Source organism: Coturnix japonica, chromosome 1 (genome assembly GCF_001577835.2).
Source record: "Coturnix japonica isolate 7356 chromosome 1, Coturnix japonica 2.1, whole genome shotgun sequence".
NCBI lineage: Eukaryota > Metazoa > Chordata > Aves > Galliformes > Phasianidae > Coturnix > Coturnix japonica.
This window is the reverse complement of record NC_029516.1, coordinates 105,974,737-106,001,595: the sequence shown is the minus strand read 5'-3', so window position 1 is coordinate 106,001,595 and position 26,859 is coordinate 105,974,737. Positions and strand designations below refer to the sequence as shown.

The window sequence follows — 26,859 nt, the reverse complement described above, 5'->3', positions numbered from 1 at the left end:
TTTAAATGAACTGTAACTGCCAGAAAATTTTGAAGTACTTGGAAATTAACAACAGTACAATAATGTTTGGATCAAGATTGTGGACTAGGTCTCATATCAACACCTACAATTTGCCATCCTTTTCTGATTGTTGAACTGAAAGACGATGCATCTATTGTGGTTTGAATATTATGGAGACTAACAGGAGTTATATACAGGAAAAATACTGTCTTCCAAGTTGAGGGGGGCATCTAGATCCAAATTTTAAATATTAAATCATTCACAAGAGGGAAGAAACTGAGCAATAACATCCTGAAAAGTCTCCAGTGTAATTACAACTTGGTAGGATAAAGACAGCTGTTGTTTGTGCATATCAGAACTAAATGTGATACTAAGTGAATAGGGATGCTCAGGAAAACCCACCTTTCCTGCAAGGAGCTAACTTCTGTTGGATTGTAGGTTCAGGGGACATATGTGTATCAAATATGGCTTTGGAGACAAAAAAAACACAGACAGTATTTTAGAAATGCTTAATGGCCTTTAATGTACATAATATTTGTGTGCATTTTTTCTGTGAAGTCAAAAACAACTTTTTAAAGGAAATTTACTGCTTCTGTAGTACATCTACAAATGCAACAGTACAGTATATGTGCTTTGTAGTACAAGAAGGACTTCTGTGTCTGAAAATGTCGTCATATCACATTTTAATCGTCTAGAATGCTGTTGTGATCTGAAAACTGACTATGTAAAAGTAGCACCTGATGACTAAACTCTCTCCAGACAGACAAGCACAGACACACACTCTCAGAACTGCTTATTTTATCATTATGAACGCATTTAATCATTACTGTAGGCTTTGAGCATGCAGTCAATTAGAGGAAAATTACAAAGTGGTGGCAAAATATTTCTGGTTGATTAAAACACAAACATAGCTAAATTTCAACTTTATTAGATACAGCTGAAAAATACAGTTTTGTGCTAATGAAGCACATGTTAGTGTTGAAAGTTCCTGAAATATGTTAGACATGACTGCTGTAGTTTTCGGTCTAAATGCACTGAAGCAATACACCTTGGCTTCAGTTTTATATGTGAAAATATGTCCTTAGAGAGCAGATCCTCTAAATTAGTATGCCGAATGCAGTGATATTTTCTGAGACATTTTTCTTGTGTGTCTCTAGTTCAGATGATGACTTTCATAGGCAATCTGGATCTGTCCACTCAATTCAGATTAAGGTGTTGCAGAATTAAGGTGTTGATGGTGTAATATGAGTACACAGTATATAGACTGAACAAAAGTTATAGCATAGAAATGGAGACTAGGAAGGTAATAAATCATTTTTCACCCTGTCTCCTGCTGTAGGACATGGATTATGTGTAAACCATCATTGAGCAGTAACTTATAATATACTCTTAAAACAGTGCATATTTTCATGGATGCCAGACATCTGAAAATGTTCATTTAAAGTTTTCAGAAGCATCACAGATTTGTAGAGGTACTTTCCTGCTGAGATAAATAACCAATGGTAACTACAGAAGACAAATGTTGACTTAAAGTACTATTGGGCTGTAGGCATGGGTCTACAGTGTCCTTTTGTGAGGAGGGGTTGGAGTGGAACAAATGACACCTGTTGAGCTGATTGTACAAGTGGGTATGCTTGTAACCAATAAGAGCTTGCTTTAAAAAAAGCTTTTTATTATTAATCTAGACCATTTCAAGTACGCAAATTGAGTATAACATTTAACAACACAAATTTGCTCTTAAAAAATGATTGCTAAGTGTAGTTTATAAAACAAATCATTCTAAAATGGGGGGGGGAGAAGATAGTTTCGCTTTAATTCTTGCACAGCTTCCTGGTGGTTATGTAAAAACAATTAAAGTTGAAAGTAGAGCTTTTTTGTGTTGGCTGTGTATTAATTTCAAGATTTTACATAGAAATATATATGTAAAAAACAATAGAGTACAAAGTATCTAGCAGCTCTTACTGAGAATGGTTTTAAGGATAGTCGGAAATTTAAAATAAATTTTAATAAAGCTCATTTCAGATATAAAAAAAAAAAACTTCAGTTGTATGTTATTCACTGAAGTTATCACTGTATATTTTTAATACTTAAAGATTGAATTTTTGGATTGAAACAGAAAGATTAGAGGACATCTTGTATTTAGGATGGCTTAAGCTTGCATAAACTTTTCAGAGAATTATTTTATAATTACTTTAGTTTTGATGGCTTTAGGTGTATGTCATGAAATTTCATAAAACTAAATTGTTTTGCAATTCTTAAACCAAAAATCAAGATTCCTGCCTCAATGCTGGCTGCCGTGTCTGCTGCCAGATGGCTTTCAGTACCTCAGATTTGGTATCCCTGCAGAAGTACTGCATCCCAATAGAAGTTCCTTTATATCTTTATATTTATCTATTTTTACTTGGTCACTTTCAGAACAGATCAGTATTTTAACAGTGTCTATTGCCTTCTGCCAGGCACTGTAGAATGTGCATGCATGTACTGTGTAGTTCCTACGTGTTCCTTCAGACTTTATTTCCACTGTATACATATACAGTAACCACTTTTTCATCATGCATGTCTTTGTCAATCAATCAACTAACCTTTTTCCCTCTTCCAATAAGGACTATATATTTACTGATTTTAAGCATTTTAATATTTTTTAACTACCTCTGTGTGAGGACAAATTGTCACTAACTTTTGAAAGGGGAACCTTTTTCCCTAGTCCTACTCACTTCAAAACTAAAATATAGTTGCGTAGCTCAGGTTTTTTAAAAATAAACTTTTAAGGTGGAAGTGGTAGACAAAAAATATAGGCTACATTGTTCAAATGAAAGCATGTCAAGCAAGGTATCAATCTAGGAAGATATTTTGCAGCATTAGAACAGCAGAGGCTGCTCAATGCTCGTAGTGATTTAAACTGTACAATGGGAAGTTGTTTTACACAGACTTGTTTGTTGATATGCATGAGTTTTGGAAGGTTAAGATGATGCTGAGTAGTTTTGTCAAAAATTAGATTCTTGTCCAGGTAATGTAATTGATGAAAGTTTTACTCTATACAGTTTGAAATGCTCACTGGTACTCTACCTTTCCAAGGGAAAGACAGAAAAGAAACCATGACTATGATTCTCAAGTGAGTACACTCTTATTTATATATCTCATCAGGTATTCTACAGGGATGCCCTCCGGGCTGCAATATCTAATTTCTACTCTTCCCTCATTTCCAAAGGTACTGGTAAATCCTCACTCCCTATTAATTCCCTTTGCCATCTATCTAATTTGCCTTTCTATTCCTTCCCCTTACCAGGTACAAAGAATTTCGTAGCAGTTCTTTAATCTGTAATAACAACTTCTACAACCATATTATCTTCCCCGTCTTATGTCCGTAATATTTTAACCTTCTTGTCCTTTTTGATCTCCTATACAATTTTTCCCTTATTTTATTGCTTTTTTTCTTTTGAGAAAGTATTTTCTCTTCCTTCTCATTCATTTTACCCTACTACTTTATATTTACTGCTGCCAACAGCTTGCTTCCCTTACATATTCTCCTGTGACTTATCCAAGCTCAAATTTTTATCTGCTATTTGCAGTGTAGGTTTTGCATTAGCTATATTGTGGAAATTGCTTTCTTTCATGCAGTTTAACATACTTGTTTTTGCTATTAAGGCTTGCTTTTTTTCTTTACTGTTGCCCTACATCTTTTTTGATCTAATACAACCTATAATGTAATAGTCCCATATTCATGACTGTAATCCAACTCTGTGCAAACTATTCTGTTTTATCAGGTCATAGTTTCACTTCTGTGTCAAAACATTTTTTACTAACATCATTTGTTTTCTCCTGGAAGCTCATAGGACTGTTTCAATTTTCTCATTTGTTTCTTCAAATACAAATAGTTAATTAGCGTCCTTTTTCCCATTACCACTAAATATCAAAACCAGCACTACTTTTGCACCAACAGCCTGCTTCTAAAAATTCTTTCATATTTTTCTAAGAAGTTTGCATGCAAAGACTACTAGAAAGCATTCTCGTCCTGGCTTTTGCATTCATAGTGCATGTACGTAGTTGTTCTTTGCTCCTGCTTTTCTTTCCATATTTGTAGGTATGTTTAGTGCTGCTAATTTCTACCTAATCTCAACACCATGCTAATTTTCATCTTCATGGTCATATTGAACGTTTTTAACTAAAAGGCTCTATCCACAGCAAGTATAAACTAGTTCTGCCCACCTTCTGTTTAGAAGAAAGTAGTCTGAGATTGTTCTGCTGTGCTGACACTTACATTAGGAGCCATGCTTTTTTTTTTATCTGTGTCTCAAATAATGTATTTCTCTTCTTTATTTACTTGTCTGCATGTGGCTCCACTTTGTTACTCAACAGTCTTTCTACTGGTGCTTCAAAAATCTTGTGTTCAGCTGGCATGTAGAATATCCTCCTTGCAAGTTAACTGACATCCATAGTTACTTTCAGATTTCATCTAAGCATGCATCTCTAGTTCCCTTTCCAATTTCCCTTAGCTTCTAGTCTTTATAACTGCTACTTGTTTCAGAAAGCTGTACAAAAAATGTGGTGTGAAGTATTTTTAGCTATCTTAATGTTCAGTACATCAATTCTGTACATATGTAGTTCACTCCAAAAGTAATGCCTCCTCTTTATTTCCATGGAAACTACAACAATACAAAGAGCACAGTAACACTATTTGATAGAGTAAATTCTCAGCTACAAGGTACTTATTTTCAACATAGTTAACATTAGCTATACACTTATCCAATATTGAACAAGAGCCTGCGTGACTCACTCAGTAAAAAGAAATTTGTGCCAGAAAAGGTGACACATGTCGCCACTGCTGCAACACACCACCCAGTGCCTCACTGCGCTCGCATCCACTGTTTGGTCTCCATAAACATTGAGCAAGCATTGCTGAATGTCAGTGGGTGCAATTTTTTTCTGCGTGTAGAAAATTCTCCACCTTTTTGCTTCCTAGGCGCTTCCATATCAGGCACCACTTGTCAGACTGCCACTCCTACTGCTGTCTGTCACATGGTAGCAACATGTAATGTGATACTGGCTGGGAGGTTCAACCTATACTGCTATACCATCAGCATCCACCTCTGCTGTCATGGCCTTACATAATAAAATAGGAGGCATTACTTTCAGAGCAGCACTCAAACATACATACAAGTCTGTTTTGTTTTTGATAACATGAACAGCTAAAAAAAATATTTTAAAACATTTTTAAGTTCACATTTTTTGTCTGGCCCCCTAAATATTAGTGAATATTTTCATTTGATTTTGCGTGTGTTAGTAAATACACTATTTGACCTTATTGTCTTTTGAACTGTTTAAAATGAACAAGTGTGTATCTGAATTCACCTTTTCCTAATGTATCACTAAGATACAGCACTTTACTTACATTCTGTTCTTGAAAAATCGGAGGGGGGGGGGGAGGGGAAAGCATTCATCTGACAAGGTGTTTTGTTTTACCAGGCTCCTTATTTCTTGCTGAGACGAGGTTGTTGGGTTTTTTTGTATGCTTCCCTTATAACCGAGAAACACTGCAGTTTGAAGAAACCATACTTGGTAGCAATAAAACTAACTTTTTTAGTCTTCTCCTTTACTGACATGGTCTGCCTTGGTACAAAATTTTTTGTCTTCATCCATCAGGAATGTCAGAACAAAAAATTGCTGTCACTCATGTGTTTCCTAAGAAATAGGAAATAGGCTTTTTTATAGGAAGCCTCAGGACACAGTGATTTTGTTCTTTCTATTGAGCCAAGTGGCCACTGAAGGGTTTTTTGTGGAAGGTGCTCTTTCATGACAGAAAGAATGCATTGATAGTCTCTGTGCTTTGTGTTAATGTCCTCTTACTCGCTCGATTATGGACTGCAGTACATACCAGTCATCCAGCAGTTCTTCTAAATGTTCTAGCTCTGTTTATCAAGTCACTTTGGAAGATAAATTGTGGTTTTTAGCCAAGTTTTAGAAATATTTGTTTTTTTTCTAAGCAGTTGATCTCTCAGGCTACATCCCTAGAGCTAGAGCTGTTTTGCACTGCAGTAGTAGGGCAAAGATTTTCACCCACATAACTGCAGATTTTTGTCATAGTTATCTGTTCTCTGTTTTACTTAAAATGATACTGTAGCTTCTGCATATGTGTTTCTTGCTTGCATGTTACAGTATAGCTCAGCGAACAGACTCTATACCAAGTGAAAGTGCAAAGGAATAACTGCATTTAAAATGCATAAGAATTTGCCTGCTAAAGAAGCATGATAATCAGGATAACAGCAGATACCTTATACCATTATACTGCTGTTCCCGATCTGCCTGTAGTGTATTACAGACGAGTCCTAAGGAGATAGGTGTTTTTTTGTTGATGTTGCTGTTGGCTCTTTTTCACCCCAGCTTATTTAATGCAGAGGCAAATGGCAAATTTATTAAATTCTAGTTTAAAAGCAATGAACTGTGAATTGATGATGGTGGTTACTGAAGTGACAGAAAGATGAACATTGACAAGTAGCTAGAATGCAAGGCAAATCATGTCTTCTGTTAAAAACAGAGAGAAAGCTTGTGTTGTGGATTGCTACAGACAAGCTACAGGTTGAACAAGAGATAGATGGGCAGGATCTAGATCTACCCTGACTGCTACCACAGTTAAAAGGAAAAAACAAAAAAACAAAATTGAAACCTAGTAACAGTGAGCAGATTACCAGCCCAGTGTTACATGGGGTGGAGCAAAAAGAGATAACAGCTCCGAAAACAGAGTGAAATAGCAACTACAAAAGCTAAAATCTAGAACTTCATGACTGGTAAGGTGCAAAGTAGTGTTTGAAAGTAAATGAGGAGTGAATGGGCAAAAGGAGGAAAGTAATCTTTTTCTTTTTACCTGCTAATCTTGCAAGATCTGTCCTACCTTTATTCAATTTGTCTTGTATTTTTCTGTTCTTTTGCATGGGTGTTCTTAATGTATGTCCTATGTGGTTCTTTTCTTACACCTTCTAGAATGCAGTTTATCTTACTAGCAGAATGGATCTTCTTGCTTGATGTCATTTGTTAAAAACCTTGTTTAAAAGGTGGATCAAAACAGATTACAACAGTTTGTAAGTTGTTATCCTGTAATTATTTTCTGCTTTTTGTACATCTTTTAACATTTTTGCGTCCTCTACCTAATTCACTGTCAATACTTAAAATATTATACTACTCAAAACAGAATAAGTTAAAATTACACGTTTACATGACTGACAGCACTTTTGCTATGTTTCTGATGTCTGAAGGCAATTTCTCATTGAAGCTATTTTGCGTGAATACAGATTTGCTGAATTGTAAAGGGCCAGGGAAGTGCAAAGTATGTTAATTTGTTTGTATGCTATTAATTATTTTTGTTTTATAGGGCCAAACTTGGAATGCCCCAGTTCTTGAGTCCTGAAGCGCAGAGTCTTCTGCGAATGCTCTTCAAAAGGAACCCAGCTAACAGATTAGGTAAAGTGCTTAATGGAATACTTTAAATTGAATCATAAAATTGATAACATAGTAATTATATTGACTAAATGCATATGCAGATTCTTGTTTAAAACAAGCTGTGAAGGAAAAGCATAGCTTGCCTGTTTGCTTTTCTGATGAACAGCAAAATATCTTTTTTTTAATTTGCATTTCTAAAAAAAGAAAATTAGTAGTAATAAGAAATATAATTTCCTAGTAATCCCTTTTGACCAAGAAAGTAATTCTTCCTTTACAAAGGAGCTGGTCCAGATGGAGTAGAAGAAATTAAGAGACATCCCTTCTTTTCCAAAATAGATTGGAATGTGAGTACCTAATTAAAAATAATAATAATAAACTTCTTAATTAAGAAGTATTTGTAGGTGTCATGAAACTTTTCTATTCACTCTGACTTACCTTTCTCTTTAGAAATTGTACAGAAGAGAAATTCATCCCCCTTTTAAACCTGCAACTGGCAGACCTGAAGATACGTTTTATTTTGATCCTGAATTCACAGCAAAAACTCCAAAAGGTAAAAAGAGAAGAATTCAACAATTTATGTATTTAAAAATTAGAAATAGTTTTCCTGTTGACTGTGTCTTGTTCTTGCAAGCTTTGCAGAGCTAAACAAATACTCAAAGAGAAATATTCCATATTTCATAAGGATTTTTGTAGTCTTGAGTGCTAATATAACATGGAGGGAGTATTGAGTTGTCCTATATAAAAATTGAAGTAATCCTCACCAACAAAGCATACGGATAAATTCAATTTTCCCATCTAAATCCCAAATAGTCACTGTTAATTTAAAGATGATTCATGTCCATCTCTTGAAAGTGATACCCTATGGTGTCATTTAATTTGTGGTAGTGTCTTTACATACTATGTATATGTTGAAATTTACTTCAGATTTTGGGGGATAAAGTTGCTGTTTGAGAGCAGTCTGATTCTGCATAGCTTGACAAAGACCCATTCAAAATATGATAGAAATTCTTGTCTCTATAAATTTAATGAGCTACCAAATTTATGAATTCTTTCTCCATAAATATAAATACACTGCTGTAGGGAAATATTTTCTGCACAGTACTGGTTTTGTATTATAAAACATTATCTAGCAGTAATACAATCTTTGAAGTATTTGGTTATCAATGGTGGCTATAATTAGGATGTGGAAATAATTCAGTACTTGTATTTCAGTACTGAAAAATACTTCATACAAATTGCAGTTTACGTACTTCATAGAATAAAGTTGTTTTGCTCTACAGTATAGTCCTAACTGCATCTCTTCATTTTAAAAAATTATGCTTTGTAAGTAGATGATATTTTTTTCAGATTCGCCTGGTATTCCACCTAGTGCTAATGCACATCAACTTTTTCGCGGATTTAGTTTTGTAGCTATTGCATCAGATGATGAAAGCCAGTCAATGCAGACAGTTGGAGTGCATTCAATTGTCCAGGTGAGTACATCAACATCAGAGGAGGGGGAAAAAGGGTCAGTTATGTAGTGTTACCCTCTCTTGGTGGAAGGGATGTTTCCTTTGTTGTAAAATGAGGCACTGTGACAGTGTCATTATCAGCTTTATACAATAAATGTAAGGATCAGATTACTTTATTCAAGCAAGGTCTTTGAAAGTGTAGGACCTTTTTCATTTCTGAGCATCCGTGAGTATGAACAGGCTTCAACCCATAAAGGAAAGCATTCTATCCTCCAAACTATAGCTACTCTTTAATATCAAGCCTTGATTGTATGATGAAGTGGAATATAGGCAGCTTCATCATTTTGTTTTACAGCCCAAAATATCGATTCCTATAGTACATGTAGGAAGCACTAGAATACAATTGCCTGGGTGTTGTGGACTGCTATTTATTTTAGGAATATATTCAACCTCTCCCAAACCAGTTTAAATTAAATGTAATAAGCTGTGACATTTTGTGGTTGTTTGTTTATCTTATAGGTCAGTGTTGCAGTATGCATAAGCTTTGGCTTCCTGCTGGTTTTAGAATGACTCCTGTAGTGTCTCCTACGTTAGTAATTGTGTGGTTGTTAATTTTAGTAGTCTAAAGCAGCTGCTATTTTTATACATTCTCTTACTTCCGGTGCTGCTTATTTTTGGACAGCAAAGCTTTGGCTGGGTGCAGTCTTGTGTGAAATAAGGAAGGGGGCTTCATGCTTGAATAGGGGAGAGCCATGCTTTGCCTCCTTGTAAGACTGTGGTCATTCTAAAGGCATGCACTGGGCAGTTTGCAGTCAGCAGGATGTAAGCAGATGCATCTACAGGAAAAAAAAAAAAAATTACTGAGGAAAACTAACTAGTGGCCTGAGCTGTGGTGGAAACTTCTCATTGATGTGTAGTAGGAACTAAATGACATGCTGTGTGATCAGATTTTTCTTATATTTTCACTGCAGGAATGTTTTGTAGCTGAGTAGCTTTTATTTCTTCATTCTTTTTACTCTGTCTGGAGTAGTTCTAATATGTTTGTCCACATTGCCCTTTTCACTTGTAATGAAATGTTGAATTTAAAGGGTTCGTAGATCCCCTTTTATTCTAAGAAGCTGTTTGATTTGGTATGCTTGTCAGAATGACTTCTGGTCCAGAAGTATTGCTAACAGTTACCAAAGCTTCTCTGTGCTCCTTCTTTCCCACATACTTTTGTGGATTATGTTCTTTTTCTTTGTATATGGCTTCCTTCTCTTGTAAAAGTCTCTCTCTAGTGCTTTTCCTCTGTGCCCCTCAACCACTTCCTCACTCATATTTCCTCTTTTCTCTGCAGCAGGATACCCAGATGGTTTCCTGCAAATGCTTTGCATCCTTTGCACAAATTCCTTATACCAGAAAGCCATTTCCTTCCCTTACAAAATTGGAACACTTCTCCTTCACGCTTTTAATTTCTGACAGGATTTTTAATTGTTGTACCATGAAATTTCCAGTTAGTCTAATCATACTGAATACCACCTGAAATTTGTAGCTGACATTTCACATGTAAAGAAAACATTCATCAATTTAGATGACAGAAATAATGATGCTTTTTTTTTATCGCTAACTGTAGCCCTCTGATCTTCTTTTGTCTGAGATTCTATCTATAAATAAATAGATCCATAAGCAGAAGAACGTCACGTTTTCAGTTTGGAAAGTGCAGTGAGCATCATTTATAATGTATAGAATTTATCTCATACTAGCATCAAACAGAAGGTAATGTCTATTGAAAACTCTTTGATCTAATATAGCTATCAGTTTAAAATTTGAAGCAAATCACTAGGAATTCAAAAACTTACTGTTAATATAAATACCAGTTTTTCATTTAGAATATTGATCAATTGATAATGTTATTTTGGTAGCAGTTGCACAGGAACAGCATCCAGTTTACTGATGGATATGAAGTAAAAGAAGATATTGGAGTTGGATCTTACTCTATCTGCAAGAGATGTGTTCATAAAGCTTCAAACATGGAATATGCTGTAAAGGTAACTACTTGGTCATAAAACAAAAAAGGGCCGTAAGTCTGTTTTTATTGTCTTTCTACATAACACTGTAGAATTGGATGGTTACTAAACAAAGATGTATATTAGCAGACTTGTAAAGTAGAGGGGGAAAAAAAAACTAATCCCATGGTGTGAAACAATTATTTTCTTGAATTGTTGAACAATTCATTACTTGCACATAGAATGCAAAGATGAATTCAGAATGTTTTCCCATATCCTTGCACTCAATTTCTCTACTGGAAAGTCTCCAAACTCAGTTTGGTAGTTATATACTTGTAACTATCCTCGTTCTAGCCAAGAACAGGTATTACTTCTGTTCTTGCAATTTAGAGTAAGTTCTTGAAATTGGAGGAAAAGCATTGCCATTAATTTTCTAAGCTGTAATATTTATTGTGTAGATTGCTTTGCTTTTCTGCTGCTTCCATTATAGCTTTTTCTCTTCAGAGAATCGTGGAAAGAAAGAAAGGAAAAAAACCCAGCATCCAGTCTGTTAGGATGATGCTGGTAGTAGAAGAGCTTTAGGATTCCAAGAGGAAGGAGGAGTGAGATAAAGAAGACATGAGAGGAAATTCAGTTCAGAAGGAGAAAAAAGGAGAAGGACTTTTATGAGTACATGAAGATGAATACTTAGTAAATAGAGCCAAATAATGTTTGGTTTGCACATGGAAAACATCAGAGACTGATATCAGTACTTCACAGATTCATTAAGAACTTTCACGGTAGAATGCTTGTCAAAATTAGCTTTGGAAATACTTTTCTTATTGTTGATTCCTTAACTCTCTTTTGCTGCATTAAATATTTGTTTGAGATCAGCTTTTGAAAAATCAGTTCATTAGCATCATCAAACTGGCGTCTCGTGTCAAGTTAGGAACTTCCTATTTTATTAAATGATTGGTGGATGAGACTCCAGTCATCCAGCTGCCTTGTGTAATCACTGTCTGAGGGATCAGCATTACTTGTTTCTTGCTGTTCCACTTTAACTTTGGTTTTTATGTTCCATGCCTCTTGCCAACAGTGATAAATATTGCTCATGTGTTTCTGCTAGTAAGTACACTGGATATTATATGCACGATATAATATTAAAAAAAAAAAATTATGCTTACGTATCTGTTTGTTCTTACAGATCATTGACAAGAGTAAAAGAGATCCAACAGAGGAGATTGAAATCCTGCTGCGCTATGGGCAGCATCCAAATATTATTACCCTAAAAGACGTAAGTGATTCTTTGAAGACATCCTTTAGTACATTATAATAGCATTCAGCTTTTAAACTTGAAAGATGTCAAACGATATGTTTTAGGCTTGCTACTGATTTTCAGTATCTCAAATTTAAGATTTAATTTATGTAAGAGTCAAGTTGTTATAACACAACTTACACAACAGAACTCAGTTTCTACACAGATTGTTCACTGTCATCTTTTAAAGAAGCTTGTATTTTTGTAGAGTGTAATCTTAAGCCATCAAATAGTTCATCCTTGAAAAATTTTAATACAGAGAACTTGATGTTTGAGGCAGCATAAGACTTGAAGTTGTTTTCATGGACATTAATAAGTAGTATCTAGTATAGGGCAAAATCTCCTGTGTTTATCGCTTTTGTTTATCAAGTATCTTTAAGTAGTCTTCATATAGAGGCGTATATGAAGCTGTTTTTTCCTGTATTATATTTTTGGCCGTGGAAATGCTTTAACTATAAAACACAAATAATAGAAGTTGAGAGGTAGAGATTTTTCACAGTAAGCACTAGATTCTGATGATCTAAGAGAAAAAGAAAATTGGATTTCTCTTTAATTATGCATTAAAGAATTAAAAATTTAAGAAGTATATAGTTAATGAAGTCTTTAGTCTGCAAGAAAGTATTCTGGTCCAGCAAAACAGAGCTAACCATTTCCAGAAAGCTAAGCTCAACTGAAAGTAGTTTCTCAGGTATTTTGAAGTCTTTAAAACAGTAGCTTATAAATATTATGGAGATGGGTACTAGAGAATTCAGCCTAAGGTTTGCCTACAATATTTTTTCTTCACGGTTTTGATACTGTGTGTTTTGGCCCTTTCTTGGAAGAACAAACATAGTCATACACAAGCTACTCCGCCATGGAGCTTACCTGATTGCAAGTTGGATGTCAGTTACAGCCCCACATTCTATTTTCTGTGTTTCATGCTATTGGGCAGTTAAACTAACAAAATGCTTCTCTGTTAAGGTGGGATCTGCATCAGCTTTCCTATTGCTTTTAGTACTGTGTGCTACGTTAACATATTTGTTTATGAGAGATTATGTTACTGATGAGAAGACAAATGCAAAGGTTACTGTGAGTGCTGATCTGATGAATGATTTTTTTTTTTCACTGAGAAGAGAGAATCCCGGGCAGCCTTAAAAAGTTGCCTCACACCAAATTCTTCTGCTTTGTGATTAATACTTCATCACGGCCAGTTGTCTTCCAGTAGGAGCCATCTTTCATTCAAACCAGCTATAATATACAGAATGCAAGAAGTGACTTCAAAACAAAGCCTTACACCACAGAGGAAGATATAATTGGCTGTATTTTTTTATTATTCCTACTTCAGGGCAACTCCTTAAGCAAAGTCTGTGGAATTGTGTCTAGTGTGAAGAAAGAGGCATAGGATCCATATGCATTAGGAACTTGTGTGATGTCCACTACCATAAATATTTAATGTCTTAATAGTAAATGGGTGGTGTAAATTACTTGTATGTCTCAAAGTACAGTGGTATGCTTTCAAAGGAAAGCATAAGAAGTCTTTGGCCGTCAGGCCTCAAACAGATTGGGAACATAATATGTTGTTATGCAAATAAAACTTAATTTTGATTTGACTTAATTTTGCAGTCAGTTCCATAGCAAGATTTAAATGTTTCTATCTTGAAATACTGAAATAAGATACTTTGGCATTTAAGTGCATGTCTTGGAAAGGCTAGAAATACTTTTTTTCTTCTCTTATCTTCCAAGAATAAATGCAGTAATGCTTGAATTTAAATGGAGGTGGAAAATTTCACTTTTGTTTGGCCTTTATGTGGTTTGTGAGGGCATTTGCATTAAAAAACAATGGATGCTCAGACACCAAGTTTGTTTTTACAGTGTAGGCTTCTTCAGGGTTTTATTTCTGTTTGTAATTAGTGGTCTTTTTCAGATACACAGCATATAAACAGAAGGAGATTTGCATTGCTATATCAATGTCCTTCTTGATAACCTGCCTTCAACGATGCCAGTAGAGGTGGCTAGGAAATTGTCAGAACTGAGGAAACACAGAGCTTCCATTGGTCCATTACCTAGGAACTTCCAGTGCCAGTCCACTATATGTATTTTAGTTACTATTATGTAACAGGACTTCTGACCCATTTTGAGTTATTTAAAGCATTGGCAGAAAAGATTCTTCAGAAGCTTTTTTAGAAACCTGCAAACAGCTTATCCAGTCTTCCTGTCCAAGTGCTTATTTCTGACTTTAAAAAAAAGAAAAGAAAAAAATAAAAAGAACATCCAAATATGTTTGTGAAACCTTATTTCACATTATGAAACTGTTCTCTCTCCACTTTTATTCAGGTGCCTATGTCACGTTGTTTTTTACTAAGTTTTTTTTCCAGTTTGCTTGGTAGATGAGACATACTGTCTCATCTTTAGGGGATCCCAAGAGTTAATGTTGAAATCTGACATGTTTATGATCTTAACATAATGCTGTGCATCTGACTGTGAAGGAAACTTCACAGAAGCATGTACTTAGTACAAACAGCTTCCTGGGATTAAATTGGTTAGAGAGATTGGGGCAGGGAAGGAGGTTGAGGTAGGCTTTTGGTTTTTTTGTTGTTTATTTTTAAGGCAGATAAAACCGTAGGAGGCTAGCAGTTGTAGCAGCCAAAAGCAGATTTACTCAGATGTCCCTCTGCGGTGCTGAGATGCGTGATGTGTGTGCTTTGTAGTGCCAAGTGAAGTAAGACCATTTCAGTGTTTAAAACTCTATCATCCTACTTTTTAATCCTGTGCAGTATTTTTCATGTAAATCTGTTCAGATAATCGGTCACTTATATTTAATAGGGGTAGAATTACTACTAAGTGAGAACTTTAAAAACCAATCATGTAATCATTTTGAGGCTATGAGCTTGTAAAAGGGTGCAGAATTATCTAATGCTCTTCCTCTTTTTTAAATGGATGAGAAAATAATTTTTTACCTGAAAGAACAAGAACTTCTAAGCCAAGAAAAAAATCAGTTTTCAAACTTGAAAGCAAATTGTAGTTATTCCAAGTATTATCTAGTGTGTGTTTACAAGACAGTTTAACAAAGGAATTGGGATGAGAACTTTCTTAATTTAGCTGTTATCTATTCCTAATTGCATTTTGCTACAACATGGATAATTGTTTCTATACATAGCTAGTTTTCACTTCTTATGTATTACAGGGGAGAACAATTCCAACATCAGCAAGAAAAATAGTTTGAAGTAATGACTGGGAACAGAGTCTGTAAAATGTTTCATTACAGCAGAAAACAATTTCTGAGTTAATTCAAAACCCCAGTAAAGTGGAAAGAAAGCTTCAGCATTGCTTAAAATGTGTTTTGGTGTAGTTCAGTCTGTAGTGCCCCCTGGTGATGCTGTAAATTATTTCTCAATTATTATTACCGAAGAAGATGAGAGCACGGCAAAAATTAAGAACTTTTCTATAATTAAAAGCATAGACTAAATGTGTGTATTGTTTACACTTAGTTACAAGCTTTATGTGCAAATTATGGGATTTTAAATCGCAGGTTTGCATACCTGAACTTCAAGACTGACCTCAAATAATCTGTGTACTCCACTGTTCTTCTATTTTATCTAACTGCTTTCTTAGAATGATCTTCTTTTTTGTTGCAGTTTAGTGCAATAAATGCTTCTGAAATTAGCTCTAATGTTGCTTAATCAAACTAGATTCTCTTTTCTTTCCAGATTCTCCTGTGTCTTGTTTAATTTTTTTCAGAGAAACTATTTGAGAGAAAGCTACATTGTTATTCATATAGTCATGCATGTATTTCAAGATAAATTTTTCTGTTATTTCATTACTGCAGTACCTTTTTGTTCATTAATGTTTATTTCTGAAGGTGACCAATGTTTTTTGGCTAGTGAGTGGAGTGAGAAATGGTGAGAAAAGTAATTGAAATGACTAATCTAGTGGAAAAAGTGGATGTTCCTTCTGTGTGTGTTTCAAGAGTAAATATTTTGGAAGTTTACATGTTTCTGCACTTTTTGCAGGTATATGATGATGGAAAATATGTATATGTAGTAACAGAACTTATGAAAGGAGGAGAACTGCTGGATAAGATTCTTAGGCAAAAATTTTTCTCAGAAAGAGAAGCCAGTGCTGTTCTGTTCACAATAACAAAAACGGTTGAATACCTCCATGCACAAGGGGTAAGTTTTCATCTCAGAGAAAATCCTTTTAATGTTCTTTTTCAGAAATATGCTCCTATATCTTTATATGTTCTTTGCAGTATGTAAGCAATTTCTGGTACAATTACATTGCAGCAGGTTTTTTTTTTGTGTTGAAATTATAACAGTCCTCATCAGTTGAGTACATGTCCAGGTAGCAGCAACGGTGCTGTTGTTTCTCTTGCCCTTCATGCACGGTTTGAGCAGTTCTGTGGAGTATTCAGATAGTGATGAATAGGATGTAAGAAGTAAGCCAAGAAGTGATCTAGCTGTTGTGTCGCTGTTCATAGCAGGGGAGTTGGAACAGATGTCCTTCAGAGGTCCATTCCAACTCTAAGGATTCTATGGTTTTAAGTGGTGCTAGGACCAGTGCTGCTGCCCAGACCTAGTAGTGTAGTCCTAACCCCATGCTATGGTAGACTCTTAACATCTATCAATTTCTACCTTTTACTCTTGTCACTTCTTTCTCTTTTTGATTCTGAAGTTTGACTTGTAACTCCTCCAGTAGTAAACTTAACGAAAGTAATTTGGAAATAGAGGAAGTAGTTCAGAGATTGAGAAGGCAACTGTGGTAGTTGCATGGCAAGAATGACAAGGTATGTTGCATTTTAAAGTACACATAATAGTTCAGCAGACATTTCTGGGAGCTCTTATTTCACAAAAATTATGATGAAAGTTACCTGCTCCATCTTGCCATGCAGTCCATCACTTCATTCAAGCACTTGTTTGTGAGTGGTTTTTTGAGCCTGTGTGCTCTAAGAATCTTTGGCCAACAGTGTCCATTGAGAAGTATGAGTAAACCTTAATGCCTTCTGTGTAGTTCCTTCTAACTACACATGGAGAGAAAAGGTCTAGTGTCTTCATGTCAAGTAGCGTATTTTGGGGGCTTTTGGTCATTTGTTTACTGTGGATACTTGAAAATACTGACTTTTTAAACTTGCATTATATCATACATTCTTTCAAACATCTGGAAATTTTTGCATTTCCTTATTTTAAGGACACTTCGACATAAAAGTTGGCCAGGTATGTAAGTAGTGAGCTCCTTGACAGTCCAATACTCAGCTATTGTTGTTTCTTTGGATGCTAGAAGAGCTCGTTTGAATATTGTATTAGAGATCTGAACAGATTCTTTGTGTGTGGTCTCTGCAACACTTTCTAGAGGGATCTCCTCATGGGCTTGCAAAGGATACATTTAAGCTGAAAACAACTAAGCAAGTAAAGAAATCTTCCTCTTAGGGTTAAGCAATAGTTCTAACTCACCCAAACCATTGTAAACGTATTATGGCTTGTGTAGAGCAGCTAAGGACTGGCACAGCAGACACAATAAAAGGCACGAGCAGGAAGTATCATGTCTTGGAGCAAAATACTTCTTCGTGCTGGTAACGAGTGACACTGATAATCAAAAACACGATGCTAGGAAATAACTGGAATGCTGCAATGTCCTTAATATTGTTTTGCTGTCTTCTTTTGCTGTAATATAGAATGTTAATCTACATAGTGTGACATCTTTTTAAAATTCACCTTTGGGAAAGCAGCATTGTACAAGAAGGTATTTTATTCTTTAGTATCTGTATTGCCTTATTTGTGGGATTTGGGTTTGAACTAGTCTGTTACTCTTTCTTGCATTGAATTGCTTCCCTTTATTTAAAAACAAAACAAAAAGCAGTTTGTAAAATCCACAGTTCTGGGCTGCCTGTATTGCTCACTTCTTCCTTTTAGAATTTATTTCAAAAAACAAGCAGGAACAACTGGAATAAAATTAGAGTGACTTTTCTTTTGTCTCCTGGATCAATAAGGGATGTTTTGCTCATGATGTAGAGTAAAAATGTTTCTAATCTCCAGAAAATGAGGCTCTCAGGAGTCATGTTTATTTAAATTCTCAGTAGGAGTTTAAATCCATTATATGGTTTAGAGCCCTATGTACTCCTTTCTACACAGAGCTGTGTCTCTTGAACCCTTAAGCTAATTTGTCGTGTGCAGAAGATGGAGCAGATACAATATGCCATCTGATTTATGTCTTTTCACTTTACAAGTTTTAGTTAGGCATATTATAGCATAGCTTCATATAAGATCAGATTCATTCTTCCAGAACCTCAGCAGATTTTACAGTTTTTCCCAAGTGTTTTACTTTCCAAATACATGAAAAGCAGGCACTGGGGAGCCAGTATAGGCCTGTATAAAATGTTAGCTTGTTTGGAGATTATAATATTCTGTATTAAAATTCCTCCTCAATTGGGCTGTGGGTGTTTGCACAAAGATTATTCAGTTTAGATAACCTAAATTATAGAAAGTTACTCCAGCAGTAACTGATGTGTAGTTATATGATAGAGTGGTGCTACAGAAATCATAGAATCATAGAATGGTTTGGGTTGGAAGGGACCTTTAAGATTACCTACTTCCAGCCCCCTGCTATAGGCAGGGACACCTCCCTCTATACCAGGTTGCTCAGAGCCCATCTGGCATGATCTAAAATGCTTCCAGGGAGTGGGCAACCTGTTCCAGTGCATCACCACCCTCACAGTAAAGAATTTCTTCCTAATATCTAGTCAAATCTACCCTTTGCCAGTTTAAAACCATTTTGCTTTGTCTTGTTGCTACCTGCTCTTGTAAGAAGTCATTCCCCAGCTTTCATGTAGGTCACTTTCAGGTACTGAAAGGCCGCTATAAGGTCTCCTGTTCTGAAGCCCTGGTTCTCAGGTTCTGATCTAAAGAGCTTTGTAGGTACAGTATGCATGTTAAAATAAGAAGTGCATGTAACTGTTAAATCGAGACAGCTTGATTTGTCTCCATAACTAAATGTGTGCACCAAGTTTGTTTTTGCTGAGTTCTTCCTTTTGGTGAGGGTTAGAATGAAGAGGAGGTGGTTTCCAAATGAGATTTTCACTACTCCAGGTGGTACAGCCAGAGTGCTATAGCTAATAGTAGAAGCTTGAAATTGGACTATGATTACTCATGGAAGGTATTAAGTAGAATAAATAATTAAAATGTAAAGCCTATTCCTGTTTTAAGCTTACTGTATTTCATGGTTTGTTTTGTTTGTGTTTTTTTCCTAGGTTGTCCATAGAGATCTGAAACCCAGCAATATTCTTTATGTTGATGAATCCGGTAATCCAGAATCAATTCGAATTTGTGATTTTGGCTTTGCAAAACAATTACGAGCAGAAAATGGCCTTCTGATGACTCCGTGTTATACAGCAAATTTTGTTGCACCAGAGGTACATACCAGGGTAGCTTATATGCCTTGATTTCTTTTGGTGGGAACACTTGGATAGGTGTTCATTTCATTCTTCAGCAGCAAGTGAATTAACTTGAAAAAGAATTAAAGAATCAGATCTTGGTGTTTTTATATCATGACCAAAGCATTTCTAAGCACTTTTTTTTACAGAAAAAATATCTGTCTCCTTCAGGTTTTAAAGAGACAAGGTTATGATGCTGCGTGTGACATCTGGAGTCTTGGTGTTCTGCTATATACTATGCTTACTGGGTAAGGGTTTTTTGTTTGTTCACTTCCTTTGCTTTATAATAGCAAACAAGAATAGTGAGTGTGAACCCACTGTGACTGTGTTTCTAGAAGGGAACTGATAAATCTCAATTACAACTCCAGGGAAGTTAAATATGCTTCACCTTTAGTAGAATCCAAATTTGAAGGAACTGATGTCTCATCTGTTTCAGGTCTTTAAATTCTTCTTTATTGTGATTTAGATGTAAAAATTGTTTTATTTTTCCATTAAAATTAGCTGATTAAACAGTGTATGTTTTGAAGGAAATATGTTGCAAGCACAATTGCAGAGCTTTGAAACATAGTTGTGAGGAAAATTCAGCTACTGGATGGTTTGAAGTGTTGCACTTAAGGAATAATAAATGCAATAGAAATACATTTATGTATGCAGAAGAAATGATTTGTATAAAAGGTGATAAATGGCTAATTCAACTATGGTTCCACAAGTTCAGAAAAGAGCTGCTGTTGCACTTGCTAAGTAGGTTATTTTGTGCTGGTTTGTTCTATTCATCCTTTTTTTTGTCTTAAAATTTTGTTTGGTTAAATAGCTACACTCCTTTTGCAAATGGTCCTGATGATACTCCAGAGGAGATCCTGGCCCGGATAGGTAGTGGAAAATTCTCTCTGAGCGGTGGTTATTGGAACACTGTTTCAGATACAGCTAAGGCAAGTATATTTGCTTTGTTCTGTGAGAGATGAATCATAGAATCATAGAATTACCCAGGTTGGAAAAGACCTTGAAGATCATCAAGTCCAACCGCAGCCTAACCAGTACCCTAACTATATGAGAAATATACTTCGATGAAATACATTGCTGATAATGTCTACATAATAAATATTACCCATTGTTATTTTTAATTACTGGGCTGATTTTTATATGCTTAGAATTTTTTCTGTTTATGATCCGTTCGCGTTTCAATGGTCACTTGCATGTAGGGTGAAAATCAGGTGTGCTTAAAAAGATGGTGTATTTTCACACATGTGCAATCATCTGTGTCAAGAAAGGCTGTAATTAAATATCATGTCAAAAAATGACATTCAGAAGTCCTAAACTGGGATAGTGAAAATATTGAAATAATTACTGTATGTCCCTCTGGTTCAGGCTAGGAAAAATATTGTCACGTTTGTGTAGGGCTAGTTCTTCAGTTACCCACGACAGTTCATCTCATGTTCTTTCATGAGGACTTGAGCAGTTTATTCTCCTTAGTACTGAGATTCAACCTGCAGTTTGCACAGTTGTTAGAAGACTGTTGGACACTGGTAAAATACACAAGGGAAAGGGTCATCTCAATGTTCTGTTGTTTCTTTTTCACTTTTGTTGCCTAATTAAGTTACCTAACCAAATGACATAGTGTTAGCCTTGTCAGGCAGCTTTTCATCTGCTTCAAAATGATGCTATGAACAAATGTTTATGCTACTCCTTGTTATTGACAGGATCTTGTTTCAAAAATGCTTCATGTTGATCCCCATCAAAGACTGACTGCAGCCCAGGTTCTCAGCCATCCCTGGATCGTTCACTGTGACCAGTTGCCTCAATACCAGCTGAACAGGCAGGATGCTCCCCATTTAGTTAAGGCAAGTAGATATTTGTTCATCTAACTGGCCAAAATCAGAGTAAACCAAAGGATTCTTTTAATTACTGTAGCACTTTTCCTTTAATTAATTTTAACAATTATGACTACAAATTGCTTTTGGACACAGCATGATCTTCTAACATATAGTAATAACTCATTTGCTGTGAATAAATCTAATGTTTGACAAAGACTTAAGTTTTCTTCGATTTTAAAGTTATTACGCTTCAACTATTTAACTTATCTCCCTTAAGAAACAAGGATAGAAATCATTTTTCGGATAGTGAAAATGTTGTTAGGGATTATAGGGAACGATAAAAAACAGTTGGACTAATTTTGAAGTTTCAGAGAAGCGTATCAGTGACTAATGGGGAATAAAATAATTTACGACCACAGTGTAAGATAGAGAAGGTGAGTTGAAATGGCGGTATTAATATGGTATCTGTTCCGTACTCCATGGTCTGAAACACGACTTGGTTGTAACCATGTTATACTTTCTCACTTTGAAGGAGCTGTAGGTAACCAGAAGTTTAATTCTACTCCTATTTATTCCATTGTACCTTCAGTCCTACTTTTTTTAATTTATATATATATATTTTAAACAACATAAGAGAATCTGAAAAATATAACTAACATTCCCCATGCATAAGATACTAGGAATTTCTGGCATCCAAAATGATGAGTAGAAAGGGGAGCAAGTTCTGATCTCGCAGCTCACAACTTTGAGTTCTTAAAAGCCAGTAAAATTGTGTGCTAAGTAATGTGGGTGACTTCTAAATACCTTTCTGAAAAATAAAATGGTTATAGAAATTACAAGCAGGGACAGCCCACTGATGGGATTTAATTCCTTAACTATCTCAATAAGAATGGAGAAAATTTAGTGTTCCTGTATTTCTTATACATTCAGGTGGCGCAGTGGTAGGAATGCCACGTTGCAACACCAGAGGCCCAGGTTTGAATCCCCTGTGGCGCAAGTGGTAGAAGTGCCGCTCTGCTACACAGAGGCTCAAATCCCGGGGGTTGGACTCGATGATCTCTAAGGTCCCTTCCAACCCGCACGAGACTGTGAGACTATGAGGATATCACAGCTTCAGATTAATCTCAAAATTATCTATTGCACTACGAAACTCACACATAGCACTGCTGTTATTTGAGTAACGCAGTGGTGTGTTTCTGTTTTATAGGTGAAAATAAGGCTAGAATTTAAAACTTATTGGCTGTCTCTGACACTTAATGTTGTGTGATCTTGGATGCGAGTGGTGCACATAATGAACTCTTCTTGCTTTTCCTCTCTGACATTATCACAACAGGGTGCAATGGCAGCAACTTATTCTGCTTTGAATCGTAACCAGTCACCAGTTTTGGAGCCAGTTGGCCGTTCTACTCTTGCTCAGAGGAGAGGTATAAAAAAGATTACCTCAACAGCCCTGTGAAGTGACCTCAACCAGATATTTGGTACCACGGTATAAGATGATAGCACAAATCATGGCGACAGGTAGCACATATCTCACAGATACCTGCAAGCACACTCTGTCCCAGCTGGTACCTATAATGCTGCTGCTCCTGCTGCTGCTACTGCTTTCATCTATTCTCGCTTTGAACTGTTGATGGCAAGTTACTGATCTTACTGGAGCTTCAAACGGAGTGAAAAGTGGAAACGCAATGAAAACAATCATGTCCACAATTGAATAAACCAGAAGAATTACAAACGCCACCTCTGTCAAAAATACACTGAATAAAGCACTCTGCACCACATAGCATTATTTTTATAAGGAATATTTTTGTCCCCTGAAATATTCTTTGTTACAGGTAGAGACGGACAGTTTGTGTTAAGCACTTAGCTTAAACTATCTGTTTATATTAGCACTATATACTTTGTGCCATCCAACATTTTGTATGTTTTTGTAAACAGTTTGTGAGCAGCACGTTTCTGTGCTGTTTTCTTTAATGTATACATGCCTCGTTTTACTTAGATATTATTAATCATTTTAACAATTAAGTCTGGTTAAACAGTTCACCTGGATTAATCAGTATCGTTGGACAGCTCTAAAAAAAGCCCGACTGTTAAACAGCTATTGAATGTAATACTTGGATACATGTATTTCTCTTTGCCTATGTTTTTTTTCCACTTTTCCATGTTTTTGACGCTGCGTGTCATGTTATGAATACCGGGATGCTGTTTATAGTATTCAAAACTCAAACAGTGGATCTCTCACCATACTATATATACATAGATGATACAACGGAGAGGAGGAAAGATAACTTGTTCCATATTTCACTGTCTTTCATCCCCACCTCCTCCCTTTTATTTCTTTCCCCGTCTAATTTCTGGACTCAGGAATCACTGCTAAATACTTTCTGACAGAGGACATTTCTATATTGTTTGTGCTTATAATCCATTGGTCATATTTTAGCTCTATTCTGTGACATTTGTTTCAGCTGCAGAGGATTTGTTCAATGGATGTTGGCATTATAGAAAGAAGGCAGCATTGAAGATAAAGCAAAACATGATGTCCACTAGTAAGCCCAGAGCAAGTAGGCTTCAACTGCATTTATTACAGCTGCCAACCCAGTAGCTCCAATGTTCTGTTGTCTTTTCTCCTTTTTTTGTTGTTTTTTTTTTTCCTCAGATAATTTCAATAGGCAAAATAAAATGAGAGGAGAATCATCCTGATCTGCGTGGGCTAAGAAAGGGTCATTAGAATCAACGATGAAAATTTGTCCCAGTCAGATTCATGTATTACCTGTAATTGTTAAGGGATGCGTTTTAGAAACAACGGTAGTTACACTTGTAGAACATACAATCATTTGAGCACACAGCTTTTCATGGCAGTCAGTAGTTTTCCCTTACTTGGTGCTCTAGCATTGAAGTTTCCTTCTGCTGTACAAATGCTTTAGTTCCCTTTGTTCAAGAGACATCTTTAACCAGAGGCTGTAAAATGCTATCTTGATTTTATTTTCACTTGACAGTGTCTGTGTTTCCAGAGACATTTAGTAGAGACCTTCTTGCCTTTCAGATGATGTGTTTTCAGACTGGAACTGAATCTAAGTCAGGCATATCGTATCCTAGAAACTACACCTTCTGCAGCTGTTTGAAAACACGTGTTAACCTGAAGGATGCCGTGTCTAGCCAACAAATGGGGCCTGTTGGAATGAGGGGATGGCAGTACCTTGTAGTGTGTTGATTCAGGAAGGAATTTCTCCCACGTTCTCAGTGTGCACATGCATAGAGAGCTGGTGCAGGACAGGCTGAAAGGAAGAATTAAGATGCTGTTCTATGGGCAACATCTATGTTAAAATAATACAAAAGTTTCAGTAGTTTAATTTCAGCAATATTTTGTGACCTTCAGGCTCATTGGTCACAAGCCTAACAATCAAGCAGTGTTGACTGCTGCATTTTAGATACCCCCATTCTCATGTAAGCTGATAATTTAGTCTAGACTGTCTCGTATACAGCAGCACAAGATGGACCTTTGAACACCAGTAAAACAGTTCAGTGCGTAACGGCTTGTGCGAGTTGAAGTCTAGAGCCACCTTATTTTAAGTTGTTTTCTAAACCAAGGTGGAGAAGGCCCATCTTCACAGGTGATACATTTTTCAGGCTTGACTTGTGTGTTTTAAGTACCTTACCTCTGGCTTTGGAGCCACGCTCACAACTGTCACACGTTACTTTGTTGCTGGGGTTATTAGAAGCTACTGAGAAATCTACATAATGCTTCTTTGAATCCTTGCACCTTTATTTTAGAACTTGAGTGTGTGTGTGGCGCTGTGTAAATTCCTTGCTGGGCTGCTGCTGGGTGCAAAGCTGGCGCTGACTGCGGGATACGGAGCTGTGGAGTATTAGGGAAAGGAGAGCTGCAGATACAGGTGGATTTCCCATGTATAGGTCACCTTTCATTTGAGATCACCACTTACTGTAATTGAGAGCATGAGAGAACAGAGGGGGAGAGAGCAGTTGCAGTAGTTATTAAATGCCATCTATGTCCAGTAAGGGCAAAGCTCTTGATTCCTAATTACTATAGCACTGAGAAACTCCTCGTGAGTTCTGTTGAAGAGAATACCTAAAATTTTAGTCTGAAGAAATAAGGGCATAAGAAAATAGAACTATGTGTCTGGGTTTGGTTTTATCGTGTGTGCGTGTTTTGCTTTGTAAATGTGGCGTACCAACTAAAGCTGTGCTTTTCTATTACGGGAAAGAAACGACTCGAGATATGCCGGTCCTTAAGCAGCAATGGGGAATAGCTGAATTTTCACTTACAAAAAGGATGTACATTAGCTTTATCTTGATACTCTCGACCTAATCAAAGGGAAGGTGTACTTATGAGGGATGTAATTATTTTGCAACCGGGAGGGGATGGGGGGGGAGGGAGGGGGGGGTCTACTTCAAACCTTTTTAAAAAATGACAAAATGGCAGATAAAATATTTTTCTACAGTTCTATACAATCGTACTTTATACTAGTTTTCTCAGCATGGCACATGAGTCTAAGGTACTATTCCTGGAGGTCAGTGGTATTGTACCTTATGCGAGACCATTACAACGGCATCTGTCAGATGCTCGGCACTGCTGACATAATAGAGTTTGAAATGCTAGTTAAAAAACGTACTGAATACTTTAAATGATTGTTTTATTCAGAGTCTGATCTAGGAAGTGTTCCAATCATGTATCAATGTGTAATTAGAACTGTTCCCCATGTAACTACGAGCAGTTCTGGAGAGAGATCATTGCTTGTACTCCTGTCCAGCGGCAGGTTTTGTAGTCTTCAAAAGAAATCAAGATTTCTACTGCGAATAAACTTTCAAACATATTAAAAATCGCTTTGTTGGGTCATTTATTATCAAAGCTGTTGCTTGTTCAGCACTAACACTGACCTACGCTTGCTCTGTGTGTGTATAATGTTAATAGGCACATATAATGATTGTGTGGGGACAGGACTAGGGGTAATGGGATGAAACTACAGCATAGGAAGTTCCACACAAATGTGTGCAAGAACTTCTTTACAGTGAGGGTGACGGAGCACTGGAACAGGCTGCCCAGGGAGGTGGTGGAGTCTCCTTCTCTGGAGATATTCAAGACCCGCCTGGGCGCCTACCTGTGTGACGTGGTGTAGGGAGCCTGCTTTGGCAGGGGGGTTGGACTCCATGATCTCTAGAGGTCCCTTCCAACCCCTACAGTTCTATGATTCTGTGATCTCATAGGCACTTGCTGCCTGGCCTTTGTAACAGCTTATCATAGAATCACTCAGGTTGGAAGAGACCTTAAAGATCATCGAGTCCAACCGCAGCTTAACCATACTACCCTAACTCTAACAACCCTCCGCTAAATCCAGTCCCTGAGCACCACATCCAAAGGGTTCTTAAGCACATCCAGGGATGGTGACTCAACCACCTCCCTAGGGAGAATACTGCAGCGCTTAGCAGCCCTTTATGTGCAGTGTTATCGCTTATCTCTTGCGCCTGCGTT

The 26,859-nt window shown here is 36.4% G+C and overlaps 1 protein-coding gene across 2 annotated transcripts in view; it reads left to right on the top strand.

Moving 5' to 3' along the window:
* Positions 1–26,212, top strand: part of RPS6KA3 (ribosomal protein S6 kinase A3) — a 70,601-nt gene extending 44,389 nt beyond the window's left edge. The window contains exons 10-22 of one of the 2 annotated variants that reach the window (XM_015885317.2): positions 3,042–3,112; positions 7,364–7,452; positions 7,711–7,775; positions 7,879–7,981; positions 8,779–8,903; positions 10,787–10,909; positions 12,051–12,140; positions 16,151–16,309; positions 19,381–19,542; positions 19,735–19,811; positions 20,375–20,492; positions 21,261–21,401; positions 22,708–26,212. In XM_015885317.2, coding sequence (XP_015740803.1) covers positions 3,042–3,112; positions 7,364–7,452; positions 7,711–7,775; positions 7,879–7,981; positions 8,779–8,903; positions 10,787–10,909; positions 12,051–12,140; positions 16,151–16,309; positions 19,381–19,542; positions 19,735–19,811; positions 20,375–20,492; positions 21,261–21,401; positions 22,708–22,830 — 1,446 coding nt within the window. In that variant the 3' untranslated portion in view covers positions 22,831–26,212. Of the gene's footprint in view, positions 1–3,041; positions 3,113–7,363; positions 7,453–7,710; positions 7,776–7,878; positions 7,982–8,778; positions 8,904–10,783; positions 10,910–12,050; positions 12,141–16,150; positions 16,310–19,380; positions 19,543–19,734; positions 19,812–20,374; positions 20,493–21,260; positions 21,402–22,707 lie in introns of both variants that reach the window. The other variant, XM_015885307.2, reaches the window with a different exon arrangement.
* The last annotated feature ends 647 nt before the right edge of the window (positions 26,213–26,859 follow it).